The following is a 23,272-nucleotide window of genomic DNA, read 5'->3' as shown; positions in this document are numbered from 1 at the left end:
AATGGACAAAGCTCATGCAAAGAGGCGCAGGTTCTGAGATTTATGGGTTAAGAAGGGGAAGGAGATGGTTGTCCTCAACCATCTGGCCTCACTGTGTAATTCATCCATCACTGCTCTGATGTTTAGCCCTCAGCACTCCCAGCTCTTTCTTTTTCACTGAGTCTCACAAAAGTATAAGACAGTTTTATGTCTTAATTCCTATGTCATGACATTGCCAAAGAACCCAAAGTTTTTCTGCATAGTCATCTTTAATACCATGGCTTGGTTCTTAATCACTGTTTACATCAGGAGCAGAAAGAGGTCCTCCTAACGCTAATGGCACCCATATATTGAGTGTCTGATGTGTGCCAAGTATTAGGGTTCATCCATCATACTGTAATGCTCACATACCTTGAAGGAGGTATCATCTCCATTTTATAGATAAGGAAACTGAAGTGTAATGATATTAAATGGCTTAACACAATGCACTTACCCAGGGGTTTGTGTGAATATGTAGCTCTAAAGCCTGCATTCTTCCTATTGTGTTAAAACAGTGTGTGTGTGTGTGTGTGTGTGTGTGTGTTGGAGTTGGAGGGTTTTTTTGTTTGTTGTGTTTGTGGTTTTGTGTGTGTGTGTGTGTGTGTGTGTGTGTGTGTGTGTGTGTGTGTGTGTGTGTGTGTGTGTGTGTCTTTTTCTTGGGGGGAGGGCATAGTCTAGTCATTGTGGATAAGAATTTGGAATAAATTACTTAGCTGCTCTTTCCAAATCTCAGACTAATTTCCACCAGTTTTAGCAATGACGTAGCCACAATAATATTCAAATGATGGGTTGAGAATAAATTTCCTTCTCCTTCTCCAAATGTGGCTGGAGTTAAGTAAAAATAAGTGTCATTGTTTTTCTGAACACATCATTTGAATATAAAGATATTTAAGGGTTTATGAGTGCCTGGCATGTTCAAGTGAAAGTCACCTGTGCTGAGTTCCTGCTGATGGACTATTTTAAACAGAGCCACCTATTCCCACTTACCATGATTACCTTTGAGGCTTTAAAATCCAGAGTGTAGAACCACAACAGTAAAAACAGACACAAGGTGTGTAATATAGAAACACAAAATTAAGAGATTTTATAAAACTCATAATAAACTCAGATCCCAGTCAACCTGGAGGAAATCTATAATAATAAAAGCATAATATGCTAATTAGACCGGATGTCCTTCAGGACGACCTTCCAGACGAAGCTAGGGCTTCGAGGGAAGCCCGGGTCCTGGGTGTCTGCTGGCAGCCGGAGGGAAGGAAGGCCTACTCTTATAAGAATTGTGTGCATTGGGCCTCTAGTTATTACATAAACAAAAAGAGAAAATGCATTAAGACAGTGGTTCTCAACCTTCCTAATGCCGAGACCCTTTAATTCAGTTCCTCATGTTGTGGTGACCCCAATTTCATTGTTACAAATTGAACACAATTAAAGCATAGTGATTAATCACAAAAACAATATGTAATTATATATGTGTTTTCCGATGGTCTTAGGAGACCCCTGTGAAAGGGTCGTTCGGCCCCCCAAAGGGGTCGTGACCCACAGGTTGAGAACCGCTGCATTAAGAGAACTACCTTGTGGGAAAGCAAAGTGAAATCAGTTGAATTTGTCTGTCTGTGGTATGCTTGCATACGCAGAAATACATTAAAGCATAATTCTGAATTAGGTGATCTTGATCAGATCATCCTTAGAGTCAATCCATGGCAGCACATCCCTCTGTGCCTGTAGCCATGGGTAATACCGGCAAGAAGTGTGTCAGGGATGTCTAGTCAGCATGTGCTATCCCAGAATTTCCTGCTGAGGGGCTCCTTGCAACCCCAGGAAGGATAAAGCAGATCTAAAATTTGCGAGGGACCCCAGGCCTAAACCAACACTTAATTAGAAGTAATCTTAAAGCCTGGCTTATTTATTTGTGGGGAGGAGGGAGTTCCAAGTTTGACTCGAAGACATACACCAGTGTTGCTTTTTTAAAAAACATATTGTAATCCTCCTCCTCCACCCCTTGTTTATCCTGGATAACCTTTGCTTTGACAGCCCAAAACGAATAACATAGGTTGTTGTTCTTTCTTAGGGTTTTCTTGGTGAAATATTTCCTATATATAATTTTTAATAAAAAATACCTCTGAGGTTAGAGTGATTTTTTTGCCTAATTATTTTGATGATTACAGCATCTCCACCAAATTTACAAGGTTTTTCATTAATTTTGATATTTTCTGGGAGGCCATGCTTTAAATTTGCAGTGTACATTCCATTCTTAACAGGTTGGGTAGTGTAAAGATTGAATTTTAGAAACTGCTACTTATTAATTCATTCTTTCATTTTTGCCACTCTAACAAATTATGCTTTTCTATATTTTACTATTAGAAACACTACTTCTAATTAGGTTGTTTTCATGACTATTACATTATCGATAAAATATACTGATTTAAAGTAAATATTTATTTTTTTCTTCTGAATAGATTAAGGGTTGAGCAGCTGTAAATGAAACCTACAAAATACTGAAGAGAGTATTCTTCAGTTTTTTAAGCCAACATATTTACTGATCAAATGTATAAAAACACTAAAAAATTATGATTGTGTATATCTTTCACAGCAGGAATCAAGCTAGTATCTTCAGTGATTAGACTGAAAGGTTACCTCAATGATTAGTCCTAGGAATTTTGAGTAGTTATAAGAACACCTTGCAGTCTGGGATTGCTGACGTGGAAATTATCTCTAAGAATATACTTAGCATTAATTTTAAGTACACCCTTATATAAACTCTTTGGGTCATAGCAGAAGATGAGGAAATAGAATATTTCTTAGAACTATACACTAGAGCAGAATAAGGACATTTCAGACAAAAGGGTATTAGATAAAGATAGAAAGGAGTTTCATTATAACTATTAGATTTTAAAACATAAAAAAGAAATAATTACCCTGTTTCCACAGTCCATGCTATGTCCCTCTCTAAGCCCTCCTTTGAGACAGTTGTCACTGCTTCTGACCTCCCCTTGTCATTGGATGTTTCAAATCACTTATTTATAAGAGCATAAACCATATTCTTTGCAGTTAATGACTATGCAAAAGTGTCTTATTTTTTGAATTTCTTGTGTCTCTGTATTTTTTTTCTCTCTGCTAGGTCTTCCAGATAGTAGTTGTTCCAAGAACCTGCTATAAATCAATCTTCTCATGTGTCAAGCCTTAGGAAGATAACCTTAGTATGCTGTTGATGGCCCTGCAGACAATCTGACCATAACACCTCTTTACTTTTATTAGAAAAGTATTTCAATATTTCTTCAAAGGGCAATAAAGTCTATAGAGCAACAAAAGTAGACTTTTAAAATTATACCTACTGATATAATGAATAATTTCAGATTGCATCCAACACTAAAAGCATGTATGAAAGAATGTGATACAAGGAGATATGTGGAAACCATGGTCATCTCATCACCTGTCGTAATAAAGCTTTCTTTGTTTTTGTTTGTTGTTTTTCTTTTTAAGAAAGTAATAATGGAAGAGAGATAGACACGAGTTTTTAAAAATGTTAGTAATAGGTTAAATAAGTACATTGTTGTATATGAGTAAATCTTATTGAATAAGCCATGAAAAATTTTCTGGTAATTGAATAACAAATTGAGTAACCATAGTTGTATGTTCATTATGAAAATTCAAAAGAGACAAATACTTGTCTTGCACACTGTGGATACCATTTCTCACAGCTTTAGGGCAAATAAAAGACAAAGCTTCAGAAAGAGTAAAGGTGTTTTTACTGGATAGTAATAGGTCTTTAAACTTTTTTATTTTTCAGAAAATATATTATGAGATCTAGAAGTGAAATATTATTTATGTACTATATATTCCTCTCCTGAAATAGGTTTTTCCTATTGGTCTGAGAAACCCTTTCAAGGTAGCTTAAACAAAGGGTAGATGTACCGCAAGTTCACCACTCACCTATTGTTATATCCATGTCATTTTATGCCATTACAAATGAGAGCTGCAATCAACATCTTTGTACATATATCCTTATACTTGTTATGAAATAAATTCCCAGTACTGAGATTGCTGAGCTAAAAATATATGTATATTTTAATTTTAATAGAAGCTATCAAAATGTTTTCCAAAAACATGTTTTATTATGTCCTATTAAAGAATGTATAGAAATCACCTTTCCAAATACAATTTCTCTGCTTCATCACCAGTAGTAAGCATTAGTACTTTTAAATTTTTACCTTTTCTGACAGAGTAAAATGAAATCTACTCTGGTAAAAACTACTACAACTAATAAGGGAATTTGTCAAGGTTGCAGAATATAAGGTCCATATAAAAAAATCAGTTCTATATCTTTACATTAGCAATAAACAAGTTGAAAACATATAGATAACAATAGCTTGAAAAACATGAAACACTTAGGGGTAAGTTTACCAATATATGTGGAAGACCTATATAATGAAAATTACAAAATAGTTCTCCTCAAATTGATCTATAGAGCCAATACAATCTCAAACACACTATTTACTTGATAGTGGTGGCCATCTATACTAATAAAAGGATAATATGCTAATTAGACAGGACATCCTTCCGTCCGTCCTTCTGGACAAAGCTATGGTGGCAGGGGCTGAGGCAGAGGCAGTTAGGGTAGGGGCGATCAGGAAAACAGAGGAGCAGTTAGGGGGATTAGGCCGGCAGGGGAGAGCAGTTATGAGATTCAGGCTGGCAGGCAGAGGTGGTTAGGGGTGATCAGGCAGGCAGGGGTCCCGGATTGGAGAGGTACCTACCCCCCTCCACCCCGGCTGTGCACAAAGTTCCTGCACTGGGCCTCTAGTATTTGAATAACTAAAAGTAATTTCTCGTGATCAGATGTATCAGAATATTAAAACATAATGCCTAGTTTGCCCTAGGAGTTAGTAGTCAAATATGAATACCAAACACTGTTTTATACAATGCAAACTAAATTATTCAAAATACCTAAACATTTCTCTTAAAAAAAATAGGGTAATTTTACATTCTTTGTTAGTCAGAAAGAGCTCCAATATATACCACTTGTCTTGTCATAATTATTAATAATGTTCTCTGTCACTCTCAAAACTACTTTGATTTTGATGATAAAGCATATGGTCATCTTACCTAACAGGAGTAGTATTTTAATTTCACTACATTAAGCAAAAAAGTTGAATGAAATTTAATAATAATTACCTGTTTTTATGTTAAATTGCTATGTTCTCATGTAACATTTTAATTCCCTTGTAGTGTGTTTATACAGATTAGGGCAAAAGTAAGTTTATAGCTGTGGGTACATGAAACACAAAGTTAATTCTTATATGATTATTTATTAATTATTGCATTATTTTTCATACAAACTATAAACCTACTTTTGCCCTACCCTGTGTTTGTGTGTGTGTGTGTGTGTGTGTGTGTGTGTGTGTGTGTGGTGTATTTGTTATTTTCTTAGTGCTTTCCTTAGGGCTTATCATTAGCATGTAAAACCTTTTTTTTAAGTAACAATGATTTAAATTCAACAGTATACAAAAATTTTGTTTTAATATAGCCCTGATCCTTCCACCTCCATTGTGCTGTTATTGTCTTAGAAATTATATCTTTATAGATTATAAGTCCCTCAATGTAGTCACATGATTGTTGTTTATACAGCTGCATTTTAAATCAAATAGGAGAAAAAAAGAATTACAAAAATTGCACATATGCTGTCTTTTTATATTCACCTGTGTATTTTTCTTTGCTTTTTTTTCTTCATATGGATTAGAATTATTGTCTAGTGTTCTTTCATTTCAGCTGAAAAGCCGATCTTTAATATTTTTTATATTTTGTTCATTTTATAATGTCTTAATGTCTTAATTTTTTTGAAGAATAGTTTTGCTGGGTAAAGATTCTTGGTTGACAGTTTTTTTCTTTCCACACCTTGAATATGTTATTACAATGTCTCTGGCTTTCATGAATTCAAATGTTGTTACTGAGGATACCTTGTACATGTTGTCACTTTTATCTTGTGCTTTCAAAATTCTTTGTTTATCTTCAGATTTTGACAGTTTGATAATGATTTATCTAGGTCTTGATCTCTTTGCATTTATCCTACTTGTATTGAGCTTCTTGAATGTGCAGATGGTTTTTCATCAGATTTGGAAAGTTTTAAACAATTATTTCTTCAAATATTCCTTCTGCTATTTTCTCTGTCTCCTTTCCTTCTGGAACTTCCATTATTCTATCTATCTTGGTATAATTAATGTTTTCCCACAGATCTCTAATGCTCTGTTTATTTTTCTTCATTCTTTTTTCCTCTCTGTTCTTTAGGCTGGATAATCTCAATTGATTTCTTTTCAAGTCCACTATTTTTTTTTATTCTGTTAGTTCAAATTTGATATCAAATCCTTCTAGTGAAATTTTCATTTCAGTTATTGCATTTTTCAACTCCAGAAGTTCTACTTGGTTCATTTTTCATAATTTCTACTTATTTATTGATATTCATTACTTAATGGCACATCATTCTCATACTTCCCTTTAATTCTTCAACATGGTTTCCTTTAGTTCTATAAACAAATTCATAATATTTAAAGTCTGTCTAGGCAATTCAATGTTTGTGTTTCCTCAGGTATAGTTTTTATTGACTACTTTTATCCTGTAAGTAAGTCATACATTCCTGTTTTTTGTGTCTTGCAATTATTTATGTTGAAAATTGGACATTTCAAATAATATAATGGGGCAACTATGGAAATCTTTAAACCCAAGGTTTTGTTGTTGTTGCTACTTCTGTTTGTGTATTTAGACTGCCCGAACTCATTCTATGAAGTCTATTTATTTTGTTTTGTGTGGCTACTAAAGTCCCTGCTTAGTTAACTTAGTGGTCAGCAAGCAATTGGTCACAGATTTTCTTAAAATGCCTCAACTAGTAAATGTATTCCCTTTGCTAAAGGGTTCTGTGTGCATGTACACATATGTGTATATGGGTGTGGAGAGACATACTTTCAACTCTAAGGCAGAGAGCTTTTATTATGTAAAAAGGGATTGCTTTTATACCATATCATGTACCTTCTGTGTCTTAAATTAAAAAGCAATGTAAAAATCCCCCAAACATTTTTATATAACAAAACTCAATGCTACTTTTCTCTAGTCTATGCATTGCCTTTGTTTTCTAATTTAAAAAATGACTGTCTTACTGCGCTCACACATAAAGGACCATGTGGCAATGCTTACAAACGCCTTCTTTCTACAGAAAAATACTTGCTATTCACAGGAATAAATATGTTATGCTTACATTAGACTAGAATGTAATAATTGAGCAGGCAGAAGTCCTGAACAGATTGTCTATTTAAATATCATTATTAGTACAGTATAAAAAAAATCTCACAGGGAAACCATGCTTCCAACAATTCACTATTATACTGCAATATGCCCTCTGGCATATGGAGTGGCAATGTTTCAGAATGTTTTTAAATGTTCTGTTGCATTTGATGTCTTTTTGTGTATACCCCAAAGCATGATTAGACTTTAATGTTGTTTAGATTAATAAAAATTCTGAAGACACTAACTATGAAGAGCATCCGTAAAGGCTTATTTCATCTAATTTAAGTTTAAAAGGTTTTATGGGAAACTCATGTTTAGAATTTGGTGGAACAGCTTCCATGTTTCTTTTGGAAATTTTTATACACCACTTTTTATAGTAAAACACATGCTGCTGGCTTTTGCAGTTCCTTATGTATGAGACTAAGAGGGAGAATGGCTTCCCCCAAAATAAAGCTTATTGTAAATATAAGCATGATATTAAATTAGCTTCAATATTTGTGTCTTTAGTTTCCCATAATTAGTAATGTCTAATTTAATTATTACATATTTTGACTGAATCAAAATTTCATACCAGGGATGTGTATTAGCCATGGGAACCTACAAAGATTTCTGAATCTCATCCAAGAGTTTATGCTTTAAAACTTATTTTGCTAATCAACCTACTTATTAAATAAATAAACTTTATTCTTCACAAATGTTGAACTTCATCTATTCATTTGTTAATTCAAAAGGTATTTACTGAGCTCTAGCTGGTTTGGCTCAGTGGATAGAGTGTCAGCTGGTTCCAGGTTCTGGGTAAGGGCATGTACCTTGATTGCAGGCTCCTCCCCAGTCCAGGCCCTGGTCAGGGCTCCTGCAGGAGGCAACTAATTGATATGTCTCTCACATCGATGTTGCTCTCTGTCTTTCCCTCTCTCTTCCACTCTCCCTAAAAATCAATGGCAAAATATCCTCGGGTGAGAATTAACCACACACACACACAAAGTATTTATTGAGCACTTTTCGTGGGCCTGTAAATGTGTAAGGTATTAGGGATATCATTGGGGGGGAAAAGGCAAGATGTTTTCTGCTTTTAACTTCTAAAAATAGGCATAATATGCTGGGGTCCAACCCCAGCAGGTCCAGGGATCCCCAAAGGTGTGGACGGAGTCGGCGAAGAAGGAAGGACACGGAGACAGCGTTCAGTTGATCAGCAGCCTAGCCAGGATCTCCAGCCAGGATCTCCAGCCATGTTCTGGTCTGGATCTCCAGAGAGGTTCTGCTTTGGATCTCCAGCCAGGTTCTGTGTCCATGTTGTCTTGCTGGGTTCTCCAGCCAGGTTCTGTCCAGGTTCTCCAGCCAGGTTCAGTCACCAGGTTCTAGTCAGGTTCTCTTGCCAATTTCTGTAGTCAGGTTCAGTCCAGGATCTTTTGCCATGTTCTCTCCAGCGAAGTTCTTCTGTCTGTAGGTTCTGTGTAGGTTCTGTCTTCTCAGTCCTGTCTTCTAAGTTCTGGGTTCTACTGTCTTATTACATCTGTATTTATACCAGTTGATTCAATCCTATCAATCTCTATTACAAAGGTTAGGGCGTTTCTTATCTCCATTCCAGGGAGTAAAGATTATGTAGCTTAAGCATGATTGTTCGTAGTTAAAGTGATTAATTACCCACCTGGCACTAGTTAAGAGGTTTTATTCCCTCCCTAACTTCAGGGGAAAATCCCTACCTGGGGAAACAACCTTTCTCAGAGACCTTGGTTAAAACACATAGTGCCAAGAAGGTGAGCAAACATATTAAGAACAGTATGCCATATATGCCAGGTCCGTTGAAACAGCAAGCATGGACCGGCTCCCAGCAATAATAAAATTGTTGGGTTTAATTATAAGGAAAAATTGTGAGTTTATAGCTGATGTATTTAATCATGTTTATGGAGTTGGAGGTCTTTTGAAGGTGAGGTTTGAGTTGAAACCTGAAGGAGGAATAGGAGTTGAACAGGTGATGGGAAGTGGAATGGGGGGATGAAGGAGGAAGTGGGGCAGAGTGCGTGAAATGGGGAGGGGGTCAAGAGAAAGAGGAGTGGAAAAGAATATTCCGGATAGGGAACAGTTTCTATTCAATGACAGTATTGTTTTCTCTAGACTGCAATCTCCTCACAGTTTTATATTATTTTTCATTTTTCAGTTTGTATCTCCAGCTTCTAAAGAAAGGCTTGTCATAAGTAGGTTTTCAACAAATGAATGAAAAATATGAGTGAATGTTTTCCGTTTTTCCAAAATATTGAACCTCACTGATTTTCCTGGTGACCAAGATTCCAATTATTAGGCACTCATATCTTTAGGTTTCGGCATTTAGGTTTTAGGAAGCCCAATTTAAATCCAAAGATCCCCTCCCCCCCCCAAAATAATACATTGAGTCATATTCAGTCAATAATAAAAAAAATTGAAACATTATTAGCATTTGAGGATTCTCTGAGGCACTAGAGGTTTAGGACTTCAAAGAAAAATCAGATGTCATATTTAACTTTACCTAAAACTTTCAAATATAAAATATCAATATTATTTGCTCACTCTTCTAATATGGAATTAGAAGACTTTGCAGCTATTTCATTTAACATTTTTTTTTTGTTTCCATTTTAAATGGGTATAGGAATGGAAAGCTACTTATTAGTCTATATGTGAATTTTTTCTAACAAAATTCTTAAAAATCTAATTGATGAAATGTTATTCTATGAACATAATAATAAATATGACCTCTTTCTCAGATCTATATAATCTAATTTTTATCTAGACTAAACAAATAAGCACAAGCACAATAACCAACCAAACAAAACAACTCCTTTAGTTAAATTCCTAACTACTTAACTAGAGTAAGTAACAAAAAAGAAGGAAGGGAGGAAGGGAGGAAGGAAGGAAAGGAGGGAGGAAGGGGGGAAGGAAGGAAAGGAGGGAGGAAGGGAGGATAACTTCTTTTTCTGTCACATAGTATCATAGTAAAATCAAGTCAAGGTCAAACAAATGTAAGAAAAGTCAGGTGAAGAACAATTAATTATACATTTACAAAGTAAGGATAGAGAGCCTAATGTACTATAATTTTTTAAAAAATTAAGTCCCTAGGAATAATAACTACCCTGACCAATATATTCTTTCTATATAATAAAAGCATAAAATGCAAATCAACCAAATGTCCAAACAGCAGGATGACCATCTGAACAACCATCCCAGACCACACTATGACACCCACTGGTGTCAGGCCAGCCAAGGTGGGTGCGATGCGATTAGTTGGGGGCCCAGCCATTGCCCCATGATCACCCCGCAGAGGGAGGCCCAGACCACTGGCTGGCGGGGTGATCAATTGGGGGCTCCATGATGGTCCCAAAGAGGGAAGCCCAGGCCATCAACCCGCGGGCTGCGGTGGGTGGGTGGGGCCTCCCTCTGTGAGAGAAGCCTGGGTCCCGCCCCGGGTGCCGGAGGGAAGCTGGTGCCAGCAGCAGGGGGTAGGGCGGGGCGGGGGGGGGGGGAGGAAGGCCTACTTTTGCATGATTATTGTGCATCAGGCCTCTAGTCAAATAATAATACTCTTACTTTATTGTAGATGTGGTTTCTGAGGTAGGGAGAGGCTGGTTGAATTAATTAGGAAAGTGTGGTTTTAAGAGGCTAGACTTTGCAAACTTTTAAATATGTTCTTATCTTAGAATAGTTTAGCTTTCAGAGGAACAGTTTCTTATATAAAGTTGGACATAGTTAAGTTAAAGTGTCCTATTAAAGAATGTATAAAAAATAATCTTCACTTTCAGTTATAGACGATTGGACTTGGCCAATAGCTTTTACAGGTAAAATTATATTATAATATATTCACAAATAACTAAATAAAGATTCTGGAGCAAAAAAAAAAAATAGAAGAAACTGGGAAATGTTGGGGAGATAGAATACATTTTCTATAAGTATAGTTAAGAGAAAGCCTTTCCTTCCCACTAATGTACAAAGTTGACTACAATGTTTGAAGCAAGGAAGAGTTATATTCCCAATTTCAAACATGACATTTGAGAATGAGTCAGGACAATATGAATAACCTCAATTTTAAAATAATGATGAAGTCCAAAGTAAAAACCTTTCCTAAGTTTTACTAATTTCTCAGGCAAATTGACAGTTTGTCTCTTTGCACTCATGTAATAAAGTCTCAAAAAACTTATTAGATGATCTTTTGTCTGGGTGTTTAAAAAAAATGTTTCTTCTTTTCATCTTGTGGCTAATGTTTTCCTATTATCAAGGCTTTGCATGTTTTTAACACCCACCCAGCCCCATCACATTATTTTTTGGGGGTTTGAGGTCTGAGTGACAAGTACATTGATACAACTGAATCATCCTTCTGCAGGCACGTCTTTGTTATCAGATTGGTTTTCAAGTAGATTTACATTTTAAAAGTGCATCCGTTGAACAAGATTAGTCTTTGCAAAATGTGACATTTATCCTAGCAATGGATGATAGAATTTTACACTTTAGACATGTGAACCAAACCAGATAGTAAGCTGACATGTTTTTAAGTAGTTCCTTTCTTTCTGGTTATCAGATTAAACCACCAAAATGAAGCTGAAAGGGTGTTATCATGAAAGTTAATTGGACTAGGGCCAATTTTCTACCCTCCTAAGATGCCAGGATTTTCCTACAACCAAGCCAAGTTAAGTCTTGCCTTAATATAATGGAGAATTCAGAAAAACTGACAACTGAGAGGTGAAGTAAAGAAGCAAACAGAAGTTGACGTTTTCTTGAATTTATATGCTGAGCCTAAGAAGCATTCCAAAGAGGACCAAGTGAAATACAAGAAAAGTACAAAGTTGCTTTCTGTTGTTTTAGGAAAGATGGCATTAAATATACTGTTAAAGTATATTCCCGAATCATCATGCTCCATAAACATATGTTACTAACAAAACAAAGATCTGAAGTGTTATTACTGGGAAAAATGCTAACAACTTAAATATTAAAATGAGTATTTTTTGAGGGATAGCTTGTGGACTTTTAAAAATCTAACAATTACATGATATCGCGTAGTGTGAACAACTCCAGACAGGTTTTATTAGCTTTTAAGGAAGTTGAGCCCTAGCTGGTTTTGCTCAGTGGATAGAGCATCAGCCTGCAGACCAGAGGGTTCTGGGTTCAATTCTGGTCAAGGGCACAGACCTCGGTTGCAGGCTCCTTTTGGCCCAGGCCCTGGTCAGGGCGCGTGCAGGAGGCAACCAATCGATGTGTTTCTCTCAGATCGATGTTTCTCTCTGCCTTTCCCTCTCCCTTCCACTTCCTCTAAAAATCAATGGGAAAACATCTTTGTGTGAGGATTTAAACAAAGGAAGCTGAGTGAAGTATGGCTTCCCTTAAACAGCAGAGGATTTAGGCAGGGAGAGTAAAATTATTCAAGTTGAAATTTGACCAGGATGTGAGGATATTAGCACACCTTGCTCTTGACATACCGAGTAATCTTTAATAAATACAAATGTCTGAAGGGTTCAGATTTTATTTTCCAGAAAAGTACTTCCTTTTGTTTGATGGAGACATAACATTATAAAACAACAACAACAAAACATGTGTAGAGTCTTTTGGAAAGTTCTCTCCCGTAACTGCACACAAAATCCTCACATATCTCTTTCCTTTCCTTCTCCCAAATTCTCACCTTCCTCCTCCTCCTCCCACACCACATATCTCATTGGCATATATTATGCAAAAATATATGGTCAAGGATTTAGCCCACATTCTGGTCCCCGCCCCCCCCCCCCCCCCCCCCCCGCTAAATTGCTGTAATATCAAAGTCACTGGTTGCCCAGCCTACCTTCAGCACTGGGCATGTCTTAACAGTCATTAATATGGCATCATATTGACTTTCCGATTTTCCTTCTTTCCCTCTGGTATTTTAGAGCAAGCAAAAAGTGAGACAATGTTGTTCCCACATTCAGAATATATTAGAATACATACATCTGTTTTAATGTATGTACAGGTAAGTGTAAGTAAGTGATAACCTGTTGACAGTTAATTTAAAAGAAGAGAAAACAATAAAAATTTAAGAGGCAAATAATATTGGAAATTATCAATTTTTAGAAGTCACAATTTGGCCAACAAGGTCAATAGGAAGAGCCAAATATAGACTGATATCTATCTATCTATCTATCTATCTATCTATCTATCTATCTATCTATCAACTATCTATCTATGCTGGCCTTTATATTGGCCCCTCTTCTTTTTCTCTGCTCTGAACTCTTTATATAGAGATGTTGCCTTTTGTCTGGCTCTTTCTGAAAAAGAACCTTTAGGGAGTGTACTGATGCTTAGGGAGGGAATATCCCAGTAGGTGATAAATGGGGGATTTACAAAGAATCTAGATCATTCTGAGCCAGGGTAGACTGAATTCTGGAGTCCTTAATGTCAAAGAAAATTTCCAGTATTTAGGGAAACTAAATACAGTATTTCATTTATCAGTATAAGCAATGACTAGAGAAAACGTTGTCAAGAAGAAATGCATGTCTTTTTCTCAAGAAGATTCTTTTAAAAAAATTTATCTTTATTGTTGGAAGTATTATAGATGTTCCCCTTTTGCTTCCTTTTAAGGAGCTACTGGTTCAAGGGACTGTAATGTTATGAGTTCTGGTCTTGTCCAGGTTACTAATAGTGACTGTATGTTAGGGTTACTCACTTTGCCCAAATTTGAAAGGACACATGAAAATATAAAGTAAACAAAGGAGGAAGAGATGTGCTAGAGGATATTCCCATTATAATGTTTTTTATGTGATAGAATTATTGTTTTAATGATCAGTAAAATAAAGATAGCTAACATTTATTTAGCACCTGCCATATTTTAGGCATTGCAACATTTGCTTTAAAAGCATTGTTTTGTTTTCAACACTCGATGAGGTAGTTTGGCATCTATTTAGTAAGTCAAATAGTTTATTCTAAAATGACTGACAAGTCTATAGATGAGACTTAATCGAAATCATTCATCTCAAACTTACTTTTATTGGTCTTTTATTTTGTATTTTTTTCTACTTTTAATATATTTAATTTTTGCACTTTGGTGCAAAAATTTTAACACTAAGGAAATGGCTGAAACTTAACTACATTATAAGAATTTTTGTGTCCCCAATTAGGAGGAGTCTCTAAAAAAATAAAAAATATTGCCTGGCTGCTGTGGCTCAGTGGTTGAGCATCTACCTATGAACCAGGAGGTCATAGTTAGATTCCCGGGCAGGACACATGCCCAGGCTGAGGATTGATCTCTAGGCAGGGGTGTGCAGGAGGCAGCTGATCAATAATTATTTCTCATCATTGATGTTTCTCTCTCTCTCCCTCTCCTTTCCTCTCTGAAATCAATACAAATATATTTAAAAAAATAAAATATATGTCAGAACTCATATTCTAATCATAAGCATTTTTATTAAAAAGTATTGTTTGGCTCATAATAATTATTACTAAGGTCTTCATTAAGCACAACATAATACAAGCTCCTGTAGCTGCCTTTCATATATTGGTATTTCATACAATTAATGTCACTGGTTTCGCTAGTGTTCAGTTTTTAACAAGCTACATTGTAGACACTTAAAAATGTATGGTAAATGAACGATTTATCTTTGCTGCAGTTTGAGTGTTGATCTTAGACAAGATTATCTTTGTAGTATTTATTTACATATATATTTATTTATTTGTCCATCATTTCAAATCCTTTACTTCATTGTGTGATGACTACTTCTTTTAAGACAATTCCAAGACTTTTTTCTTATATAAGTTCATTCTACAACATTCATTCCCTTAGTATTCTAACAAATTTTATTTTAAAAAACTATTTTGTACTTATAGAGTTAATACATGTGTTTCCTTGCCTTAAGACAAGGGTGATGCTTTTAATTTTACCATGAAGCTTAAATGCACGTGAAAGATGCATGTTGAAATAGTGTTGAAGATGCCAACAAATAAAAATTTAAAGGAGGTTTTCAAGAAATCTGAACTCACCCAAATTATAAATTTACCTGTTATTCCATGATATTAGGTACATAATAGATTTAAAAATGTTTCTTGAAAAAACTATACAAATGTGAGGGGAAACAGGCAAATTTACCATGAAATTAATAAGAGTAAGCATTAGGGTTCCTAACGTCCAAGGGCTCCGTTCTGGGCTTTGGGAGAGGCCCTATTAGTTCATTCACATACTCATAAGTTATTGTAAAATTTCAAAACTGAAATGTTTAACCTAATTGGTTAAGACCTTTGTCTCTCTTCACTTTGACTTTCCCTACAACAAAGAGACTTTTAAAAAATCACCCAGCTTCCCCCCCTTAATTCCTTTGCCTTTTCCATCTAGCCCCCCACCCCCTTTCACCTCTGATAGCTGTCAGTCTATTCTTTGTATCTATGAGTTTGTTTCTATTTTGTTTGCTAGTTTATTTTGTTAAGTAGATTCCACATGTAAGTGAAATCATATAGTACCTGTCTTTGACTGGCTTATTTCAGGTGGCATAATATACTCTCCAGGTCTATCCAGGCTGTTGCAAAAGGTAAGATTTCCTTCTTTTTTTATTGCTGAGTAGTATTCGATTGTGTAAATCTACCACTGCTTTTTTATCCACTCATCTACTGATGGGCACATGGGTGCTTCCAAAGCTTGGCTATTATAAATAACGCTGTAATGAACATAGTCTTTCAAATTAACCTTGTGGGTTTCTTCAGATATATTTCCAGAAGTGGGATCACTGGGTCATTAGGCAGTTCTATTTTTAATTTTTTGGAGATGTAAAGGGCAGGAAGAGCATGGCTGGACTTGAAACCCTGAAAGTAGGAGTTATGCCATAGAGTAACTCAGGTAGGGTGGTGGAGTGGTGGAAGGTAAGATGGGAAATCAGGCAGGAGTGAGATCACAATGGCCTCCTATGCCTTTCTAAGGGTTTGGACTTACTTCATTAGTAATGTGGCTCCACTGAAAGATTTTAAACTGCAACAACATGAACTTTTGAAAAGTGGATCTTATAAAGAACTCCTGAACCATATTTATTTTATTATTATATTTCATAATAAAGTGCTTGGCAGCCGAATAGCCCTGGATTGGTGGTTAAAAGGATCTCGTGCAGAGGAAGATGGTTTTGCCCAGGCATTATTGCTTTGCCGGTATTTCCCAAGTAGTAGTCATATCTAAATATAAAACTCTTGACTTCTATTTTTTTTCTTCTCAAGAATCTTTCTGTTTTATGAAGTTCATGACCTTACCAGTGCCTTTCCAAGTTTTTGATATGTTCTGCATTCAGCTCTATAATGCTACACAGAAATTAAAAATCACCCACTGAATCTTCTTTGAAGATCCGGTTTCAGCTTCCCTGAATACCTCCTTGTTTGTTTAGTTATGCTGTCATTGCTTCTGCCAAGCGTGGAGTCCTGGACAGCCCCAAGCTCCTTGGGAGCAAAGCTTTGTCTTGATAAAGGGCCTGTTCACTGGCTCTTGCCAATTTTCACTCAGCTGAATTTCTGCCTTAAATAAAATAAAAATAAAGAAAGAAGAGGGGAAAAAATGAATAATATGTGAAGGAAGTCAAGGGAAATTCCATAGAGGAGGGTAAGAATATCATTAGGCCAGACAGAGAGTTATAGAACTAATTTAAGTTATAGAACTTAATTTACATATGAGTTCTTGAGAGATATATGTGCTGCATGTATCTTCTTCTGGGCTGAAACTTGCCTTCATAATTTCTTAATGTTGTCTTTTGATGAATAGAAGTTTCTAATATTTTATTGAGATATAATTGACATATGACACTGTATTAGTTTTAGGTGTACAACATAAGGATTTGATATTTGTATGTATTGCAAAATGACCACCACAAAGTTACTGAAATATCCCTTATCTTCTAGCAGTTTTGCCACCACCATCCCTACCATATATTTTCTAGTCACTTTCCCATAATTTATTACCCATGCCCAAGCCCCACTGTCTCATCAATTCTTCATAAATTGACTGTTTCTTTGACTCAGAGATATAAGAGCTTTCGGCTATGGTCACTTCTTTAGGTCTTCACTATGTTGTGAAGGCTCCCATATACCAGTAAAACTTTAAACATGTATTCTTTTTTTTCCTGTTAACTTGTCTTATATCAGTTTATTTCTTAGACCCAGTTGGAGGCCTAAAGCAGGTAGAGAATTTTCCTTCCCTTATAGACCTGTTATGTACCAGCTACTGTTTTTACATCCATCATTTTATTTACTATTCACAAAATAGAAGACATATCTTCTTATATCCATTTTACAGATGAAAAAAATTGAGCCCAAAGACATTAGCGTACAGAACGTGGCAGAAGAGGTACTGAAATCCAGGTTTGTGTGACTCCATAGCCATGGTACTTTCCATCAAACCACAATACAAAACTTATAAGCACATCTCAAGAGCTCTGGGGGCACATAGTCAGCTTTTTCACTAGATTATCAGAAGCCAAATTTGGAAATCAGTGAAGGCCTTGCTACTGAAGCCTTATTTTGCTTGAGATGTAATCAAGGCTCTCAAATACTTAGAATTTTTAGGGAGTGCACTACTGATGAATCAGAGGCAAATTGTATAGTACCCCTAAGGCAGAAGTATTGTGTTTTCTTTTTCTTTATTGCTCCTGTAGTTTTGTTTGTGTAGTCAATTTATATAACTCATCTACTTCATACCTCAGTGAGTTACAATAAAGTTTGTAATTAACGCTTAGAATGGGCTGGAAGTTGCCATTTGTGTTTTATTTCATTAAATCCTCACCCAAGGAAATTTTTTCTGATTGATTTTTAGAGAGTGGAAGGGAGGGAGGGGGGAGGGAGGGAGAGAGAGAGAGAGAGAGAGAAACATCGACCTGAGAGAGACACACCAATTGCCTCCCACATGTGCCCCAACCTGGGCCTGTGATCTAACCTAAAACTGAGGTAAGTACCCTTGATTGGGAATCAAACCCTCAACCCTTCTGTCCGTGGCCAATGCTCTAACCACGTAGGTAAACCAGTCTGGGTGCTATTTGTATTTTAATACCATCTGAAAATTTAAAGCACCTCCTAAAGATTTGTGTGAACTCACTTACATAGATAAATTTATTATTCACAACTTTATGAGTTATGTACTATTACTACCCCATCTATATATATAAAACCCTAATATGCAAATAGACCGAACAGCGGAACAACCGAACAACCAGTCACTATGATGTGCGCTGACCACCAGGGGGCATGCATGGAACATGGTAGGCATCGGCTGCGGCGGGATGGTGGAGCAGGTGAGTGGGGGCACCAGACCAAGGCAGGGTGCTGGTCACTGTCATCAGGGCAAGCTTCTGGTGGTTACTGAAAATTCTTTGCTCCTGCACACCGCGGTCCCGCCAGGCACTCGCACCTGCTGCTAGCACCTGGCACCTGCCCCTCAGTGCTGTCAGTGGATGCAAGCGGCGGCTGCTGGCCCTGATCACCCCTCAGAGCTTGTCCACCTACCCCTGCTCCTGAGGGGTGATTGGGGCAGCAGCCGCCACTCGCACCTGCTGCTGACACAGGCCCCATCGCTCTGCACCATCAGCGGGTGTGAGCAGGGCCGGCGCCCTCAGTACGTGGGAGTGGTGGCAGGAGTGGGGCTGCTGGCACCATTTCAAAAACTCAAGCTAAAACTGAAGTGTAGCTTGTTCAGTAAGATAATGAGATTGTCTTTTACATAGCATCATTCACTTTGCGTTCTAAGAAATGAGCACATTTAATTATAGGTTGTAGATTTATTCATCAACAACATGCAGCATTACCACAAGTGGCCCTAGATGTGTTATGTCTAAAAAGCTATACTTAATACTCTTAGCATGTTACACAGGGTTGTTTGTTAATGAGTGCTCAGAGGATCATGGAGATAATCCTTTATATGGCCAGATAATTGTTTACTAGAGGTATTCATGCAAGACTCATACACCCGAAACCACGTATTACATGAAAGCCTGGTGACTTATTGAAGTCAGATTATCAATTTAAAAAGAGCATTTCCACTCCCGCTAAAGCTTGGGTTAATGCTTAAAAGTATATACACAAGTTTGTTAGTGCTTATTATGGGCCTAAGTAGTCCTCAAAGATGAGAGCTGTATAAGACAGAGTGCTGGCACTCACTCAGCTTTTTCACTAGTTTATCAGAAACCAAATCTGGAAAACAATCTGGAACACGGTTGTAGATCTCGGATACCTTCTAGTAACTGTTGGTCCAAATCAACAAACTGTGAGCAGTGGAATCCCGCCTCTTTGGAACTCCTGTCAGTCAACCTGCCTGTAGGCGGGACCACGCCAAAAAGGCCCCGCCCGCCTGCGCGAATGCGCATGCGCTCCCGGTGAGGCGGTGACCCTGAGAGGTTGCCGTCGCGCGCTGTGCGGAGACAGGACGTCCGGCGTGCGCAGGCGCTCGGCGCAGAGGCCTGCCGGAAGCCAAAATGGCGACTAGGTGTTCTCCTGGCCGCAGATGGCGCCTGGTCAGTGTCTGAGCGGGTGTTTTGTAAGACGCTGTGGCGAACGCCCTCTTCGCCGCCATGGCCCGGCATCGGAATGTTCGAGGCTATAACTACGATGAAGGTAGGTGGCAAGCTTATGCCGCGATGTCACAGTCCCCGTGTCCGCCGGCATCCCAGCTTACTGGCATCCAGTTGGATCTGTTTATTCCTCGACAGTGGTGCCAGCCTGGAATTCCGAGAAGGCTCCGTTGGAGAAGATCATAGGCCGTCTGCGTGCCAGAGAATGGCCTGGTTTTATGTCGTGATTCCTGCCCGTGGGGTTGAGCTTCTTCGGGGCAGGGGAGGTGCAGTGCCGCGTCGGACGGGAAGGACTTCGGGCAGCTCGGGCCGGCGGTGTTGACACGCGCGAGCGCCGCCGCCTCTCCCTCGCCCGGTGTCCTCCCAGCTCCTTTCCCGACTCCCCAGCCCCTCTCACAGATGCCCAGGAGTCAGTCAGAGAAAGATAAATACCACATGCTCTCACTCATTTGTGGATTATAATGAACAACGTAAACCGATGAACAAAAACAGATGTAGAGACAGAGAAGCATCGATCAGATGCTCAAAACTCGGAGGGAAGGCAGGGGAGGGTGGGGGTGAGGGGGAGAGACCAACCACAGGACTTGTATGCATGCAGATAAGCATAAGCGATGGATTGGACAACAGGGGGTGAGGGTAGGATTGGGGGGATGAGAGGACATTGGGGGGATAAGGACACATTTGTAATATCTTAATCAATAAAGGGAAAATAAATTTTTAAGAAAGGCAGAAAAAAAAATGCCCAGGAAACCTTGCTTATTTGTAACACACGGATTGACTGACTTAATGCTTACATTCACCTGTTTTGTTTTAACGGTGTTAACTTTTACATAGTAAATCTTTTTGTGTTTTCATACATATTTAGTGCAGAATCTGGCTTGAGCTAACTGATTATTTTCTACGGGTTTCAAATTAAATTGGAAACTTAGGGGATGGTAGAAAAGATACCTATTAAAAAGACCCAAAGAATAAGTCGATTAGATGATGTTAGGTGTATACTTCATTCTTGGTTGAAAATTCCCCATGTAAATGCATTTGGGAATGGGGAGAGAAAAAAACATTAATAGAAGGATTTAGGGACTTAAAAAAAATGAAATAAAATGTATATGAATGTTCTCTAGGAGTTTAAAAAAAGTTGGAATTCGTTGAGGATGAGCACAGCATCTCTAGGCAGTGGCTAATTATGGGCCACGCCAAGCATAATACAAACAAATTAGAGACAAGTTTGACCGAGTGCAGCAGAGGCACGGAGACCCGATGCTGTGTAGAGTGCAGAGCGTGTAGTATGTGCTTGCTATGCTGGTGGCTGCTCATTATCGGCACTCCCGGTAGGTTATTGTAGAGCATCAGTCTGCCCTCCCCGTCCCGGGGCTGTCGGAAGCTCTGAGCCGCACTGGGGGCTGCAGCTCAGCCAGCCTGGCATATATATGCCAGTGTGTGCGAGGTTCCTGGTGTTCCCCTCGGCATGGAGGCCGCCGTAAACATTGCCGTGGAAATAAGTATGGCACGTTGACCACAGTTACCTAGACAGGACTTGAGCCTGGGAGGTGTTTTTGCAGATATGCTATAAAAGACACGAATAGCCCTCATTACTTTGATGAAGTAATTTCTTTAATAATTTTTTTCTTTAATAAGTTTTACTTCCTCGGGCAGCTTTCACTGTTTATTCTCCAAGTGAATGCTTACTGGACTGTTGTAAGCTTTGGGGACCGATAGTAAAATGTTTGAGGGAGTCTAAAGGGGGAGATACGCAAGTCACAGAGGGTTCAAGTGAGTATGAGATGCTGCAAAAAGTAAGTTCCAAGGAAGCTGTGTCAGTAAGAGCGCCTAGCTCAGAGTGTGTCGGAGGAGTGGAGTGTGATTTCCACGTGAAGGGAAGCTTCCCCAAGAAGTGCTTGGCCTGAGGGAGGGAGTGCCAAACTCCTGGCTCGGTTGTCAGGTTTCTTTGGAACAATTGATGACATCATAACCAACCTATTCCTATAGAATAGGAGGTTCACCCTCTTTTCCTTACAAAGTTCTACTCATTTTAAGGGTCCAGTATATTTCTTTTCTTCCCAGTTAAGCTTTCCTTTGTACTCTCAGAATAATAATTCTCAAAACGAATGTAACTTCATTAGAGAGAGTTTATGCTCCAAAACCTATTGATTCCCCTATTTAACTCTCGCTTTGTTCTTCTCTGTAATTTGGATAGCACATTACATGACTGCCTTAGCTATTAATTTAAAAGTGCCAGGAAGACAAAGTCCATATTTGATATTTACTCCAGTAGCCGCCACATTGCTTACATGAAGTAAATACTCCCAAAATTTTGTTGAGGAAAAGAACTGCTTTACAAAAATACCAGGAATGAATTCTCTTTGTCTTTCTATATTGTGGTACTTTTAGGGTCAATTTCAGTATTGAAAAACAATGAAAAAGATTCTTATTGTTTTTATATCTAAAAATATTTTTTGTGAATGGCTCTTCATTTATTTGCTAATAAGTTATTAACTCAGAATTGTGATCTAATTTATTGAATTACACGTTAATCCAATAGTAGATTTCTTTACTTTTTCTTTGCCATAAACAATTGGTCTTCGTCTCAGAATAAGAGTTCCTGCTTCATGAATACCCTCAGAAACTAGCTAGCTATCCTTTGGAACTGGTTTAAGTATTATATTCCTGGGATCTTTCTCTAGCCACCCCAAGTCAAACACTTGCCATATGTGTTTTGTAATTGCCCATTTTTTGTCTTCTCTGTTTGAGTTCAGGTTTGTGAAGACCTTGGGAATGTGCCTATTACTCACTCTTGTACCCCGAATGTCTCTAATAGTCCCTGACATAGTGTTAGTGTTTGTTGAATGAATAAAATACTTTGTGCAAACATATTTATATTCTTTGTGGGTTTTTAGTTTTAAGTTGCTTGGTTCATTTATAATAAAACACGTTTAAATTTAGTACCAAACATGTGCCAGGTAGTTGGTTAGACAGAGTCTTGCCCTGAAGAAGCTTATAATCTCGTGGAGTGAAACGGGTAAAGTGCTTTGAAGACTTTCAATTGGAGGAGTGTGCTAGGGAGTAAAAATGACGGGGTGGGGGGTGGGGGGGTTGGGGGCTTGCTGCTTTTTACCCAGAGTGGTCAGGGAGGACATATGCAATTAGGTGACATTTGAATGGGAACCTTAACCAAGAGGAAGAAACAGCCTTAGGAAAATTTGGTTAAAAACATGTCCTAGTGAGTCGGTAGAAAAAAGGCCAAGAAGCCCGAGCAGAGTGATTCTGAGGGAGTTTAGGGTGAGCTGGTTTTCACAGATTATCTCGTTCTACATGAAGAGAAATTGCTTTCTTGGTCTGATTGTATACCCTGTGCTTTGGGGGCCGATAGTAAAATTAAAATTAGTTTAGGACAAGCACAACATCTCTATGCAATGGACAGTTATGGGCCACGCATAAAGTTGTATGAAAAATAAATGCTTTGTTTTTAGAGAGCATTTGGT

General features: G+C 37.9%; 1 protein-coding gene across 5 annotated transcripts in view; it reads left to right on the top strand.

Moving 5' to 3' along the window:
- Positions 1-19,612: 19,612 nt before the first annotated feature.
- Positions 19,613-23,272, top strand: part of HBS1L (HBS1 like translational GTPase) — an 82,972-nt gene continuing 79,312 nt past the window's right edge. For 2 of the 5 annotated variants that reach the window (XM_036315952.1, XM_036315954.1), the window contains exon 1: positions 19,627-19,836. In XM_036315952.1, the coding sequence (XP_036171845.1) occupies positions 19,794-19,836 (43 nt within the window). In that variant the 5' untranslated portion in view covers positions 19,627-19,793. Of the gene's footprint in view, positions 19,837-23,272 lie in introns of all 5 variants that reach the window. The other 3 variants (XM_036315953.1, XM_036315950.1, XM_036315951.1) reach the window with 3 other exon arrangements.

This window comes from Myotis myotis, unplaced genomic scaffold, assembly GCF_014108235.1.
Source record: "Myotis myotis isolate mMyoMyo1 unplaced genomic scaffold, mMyoMyo1.p scaffold_m19_p_7, whole genome shotgun sequence".
Classification (NCBI taxonomy): domain Eukaryota; kingdom Metazoa; phylum Chordata; class Mammalia; order Chiroptera; family Vespertilionidae; genus Myotis; species Myotis myotis.
Note: the sequence above shows the minus strand (reverse complement) of the source record. Positions and strands in the feature narration are given on the sequence as shown.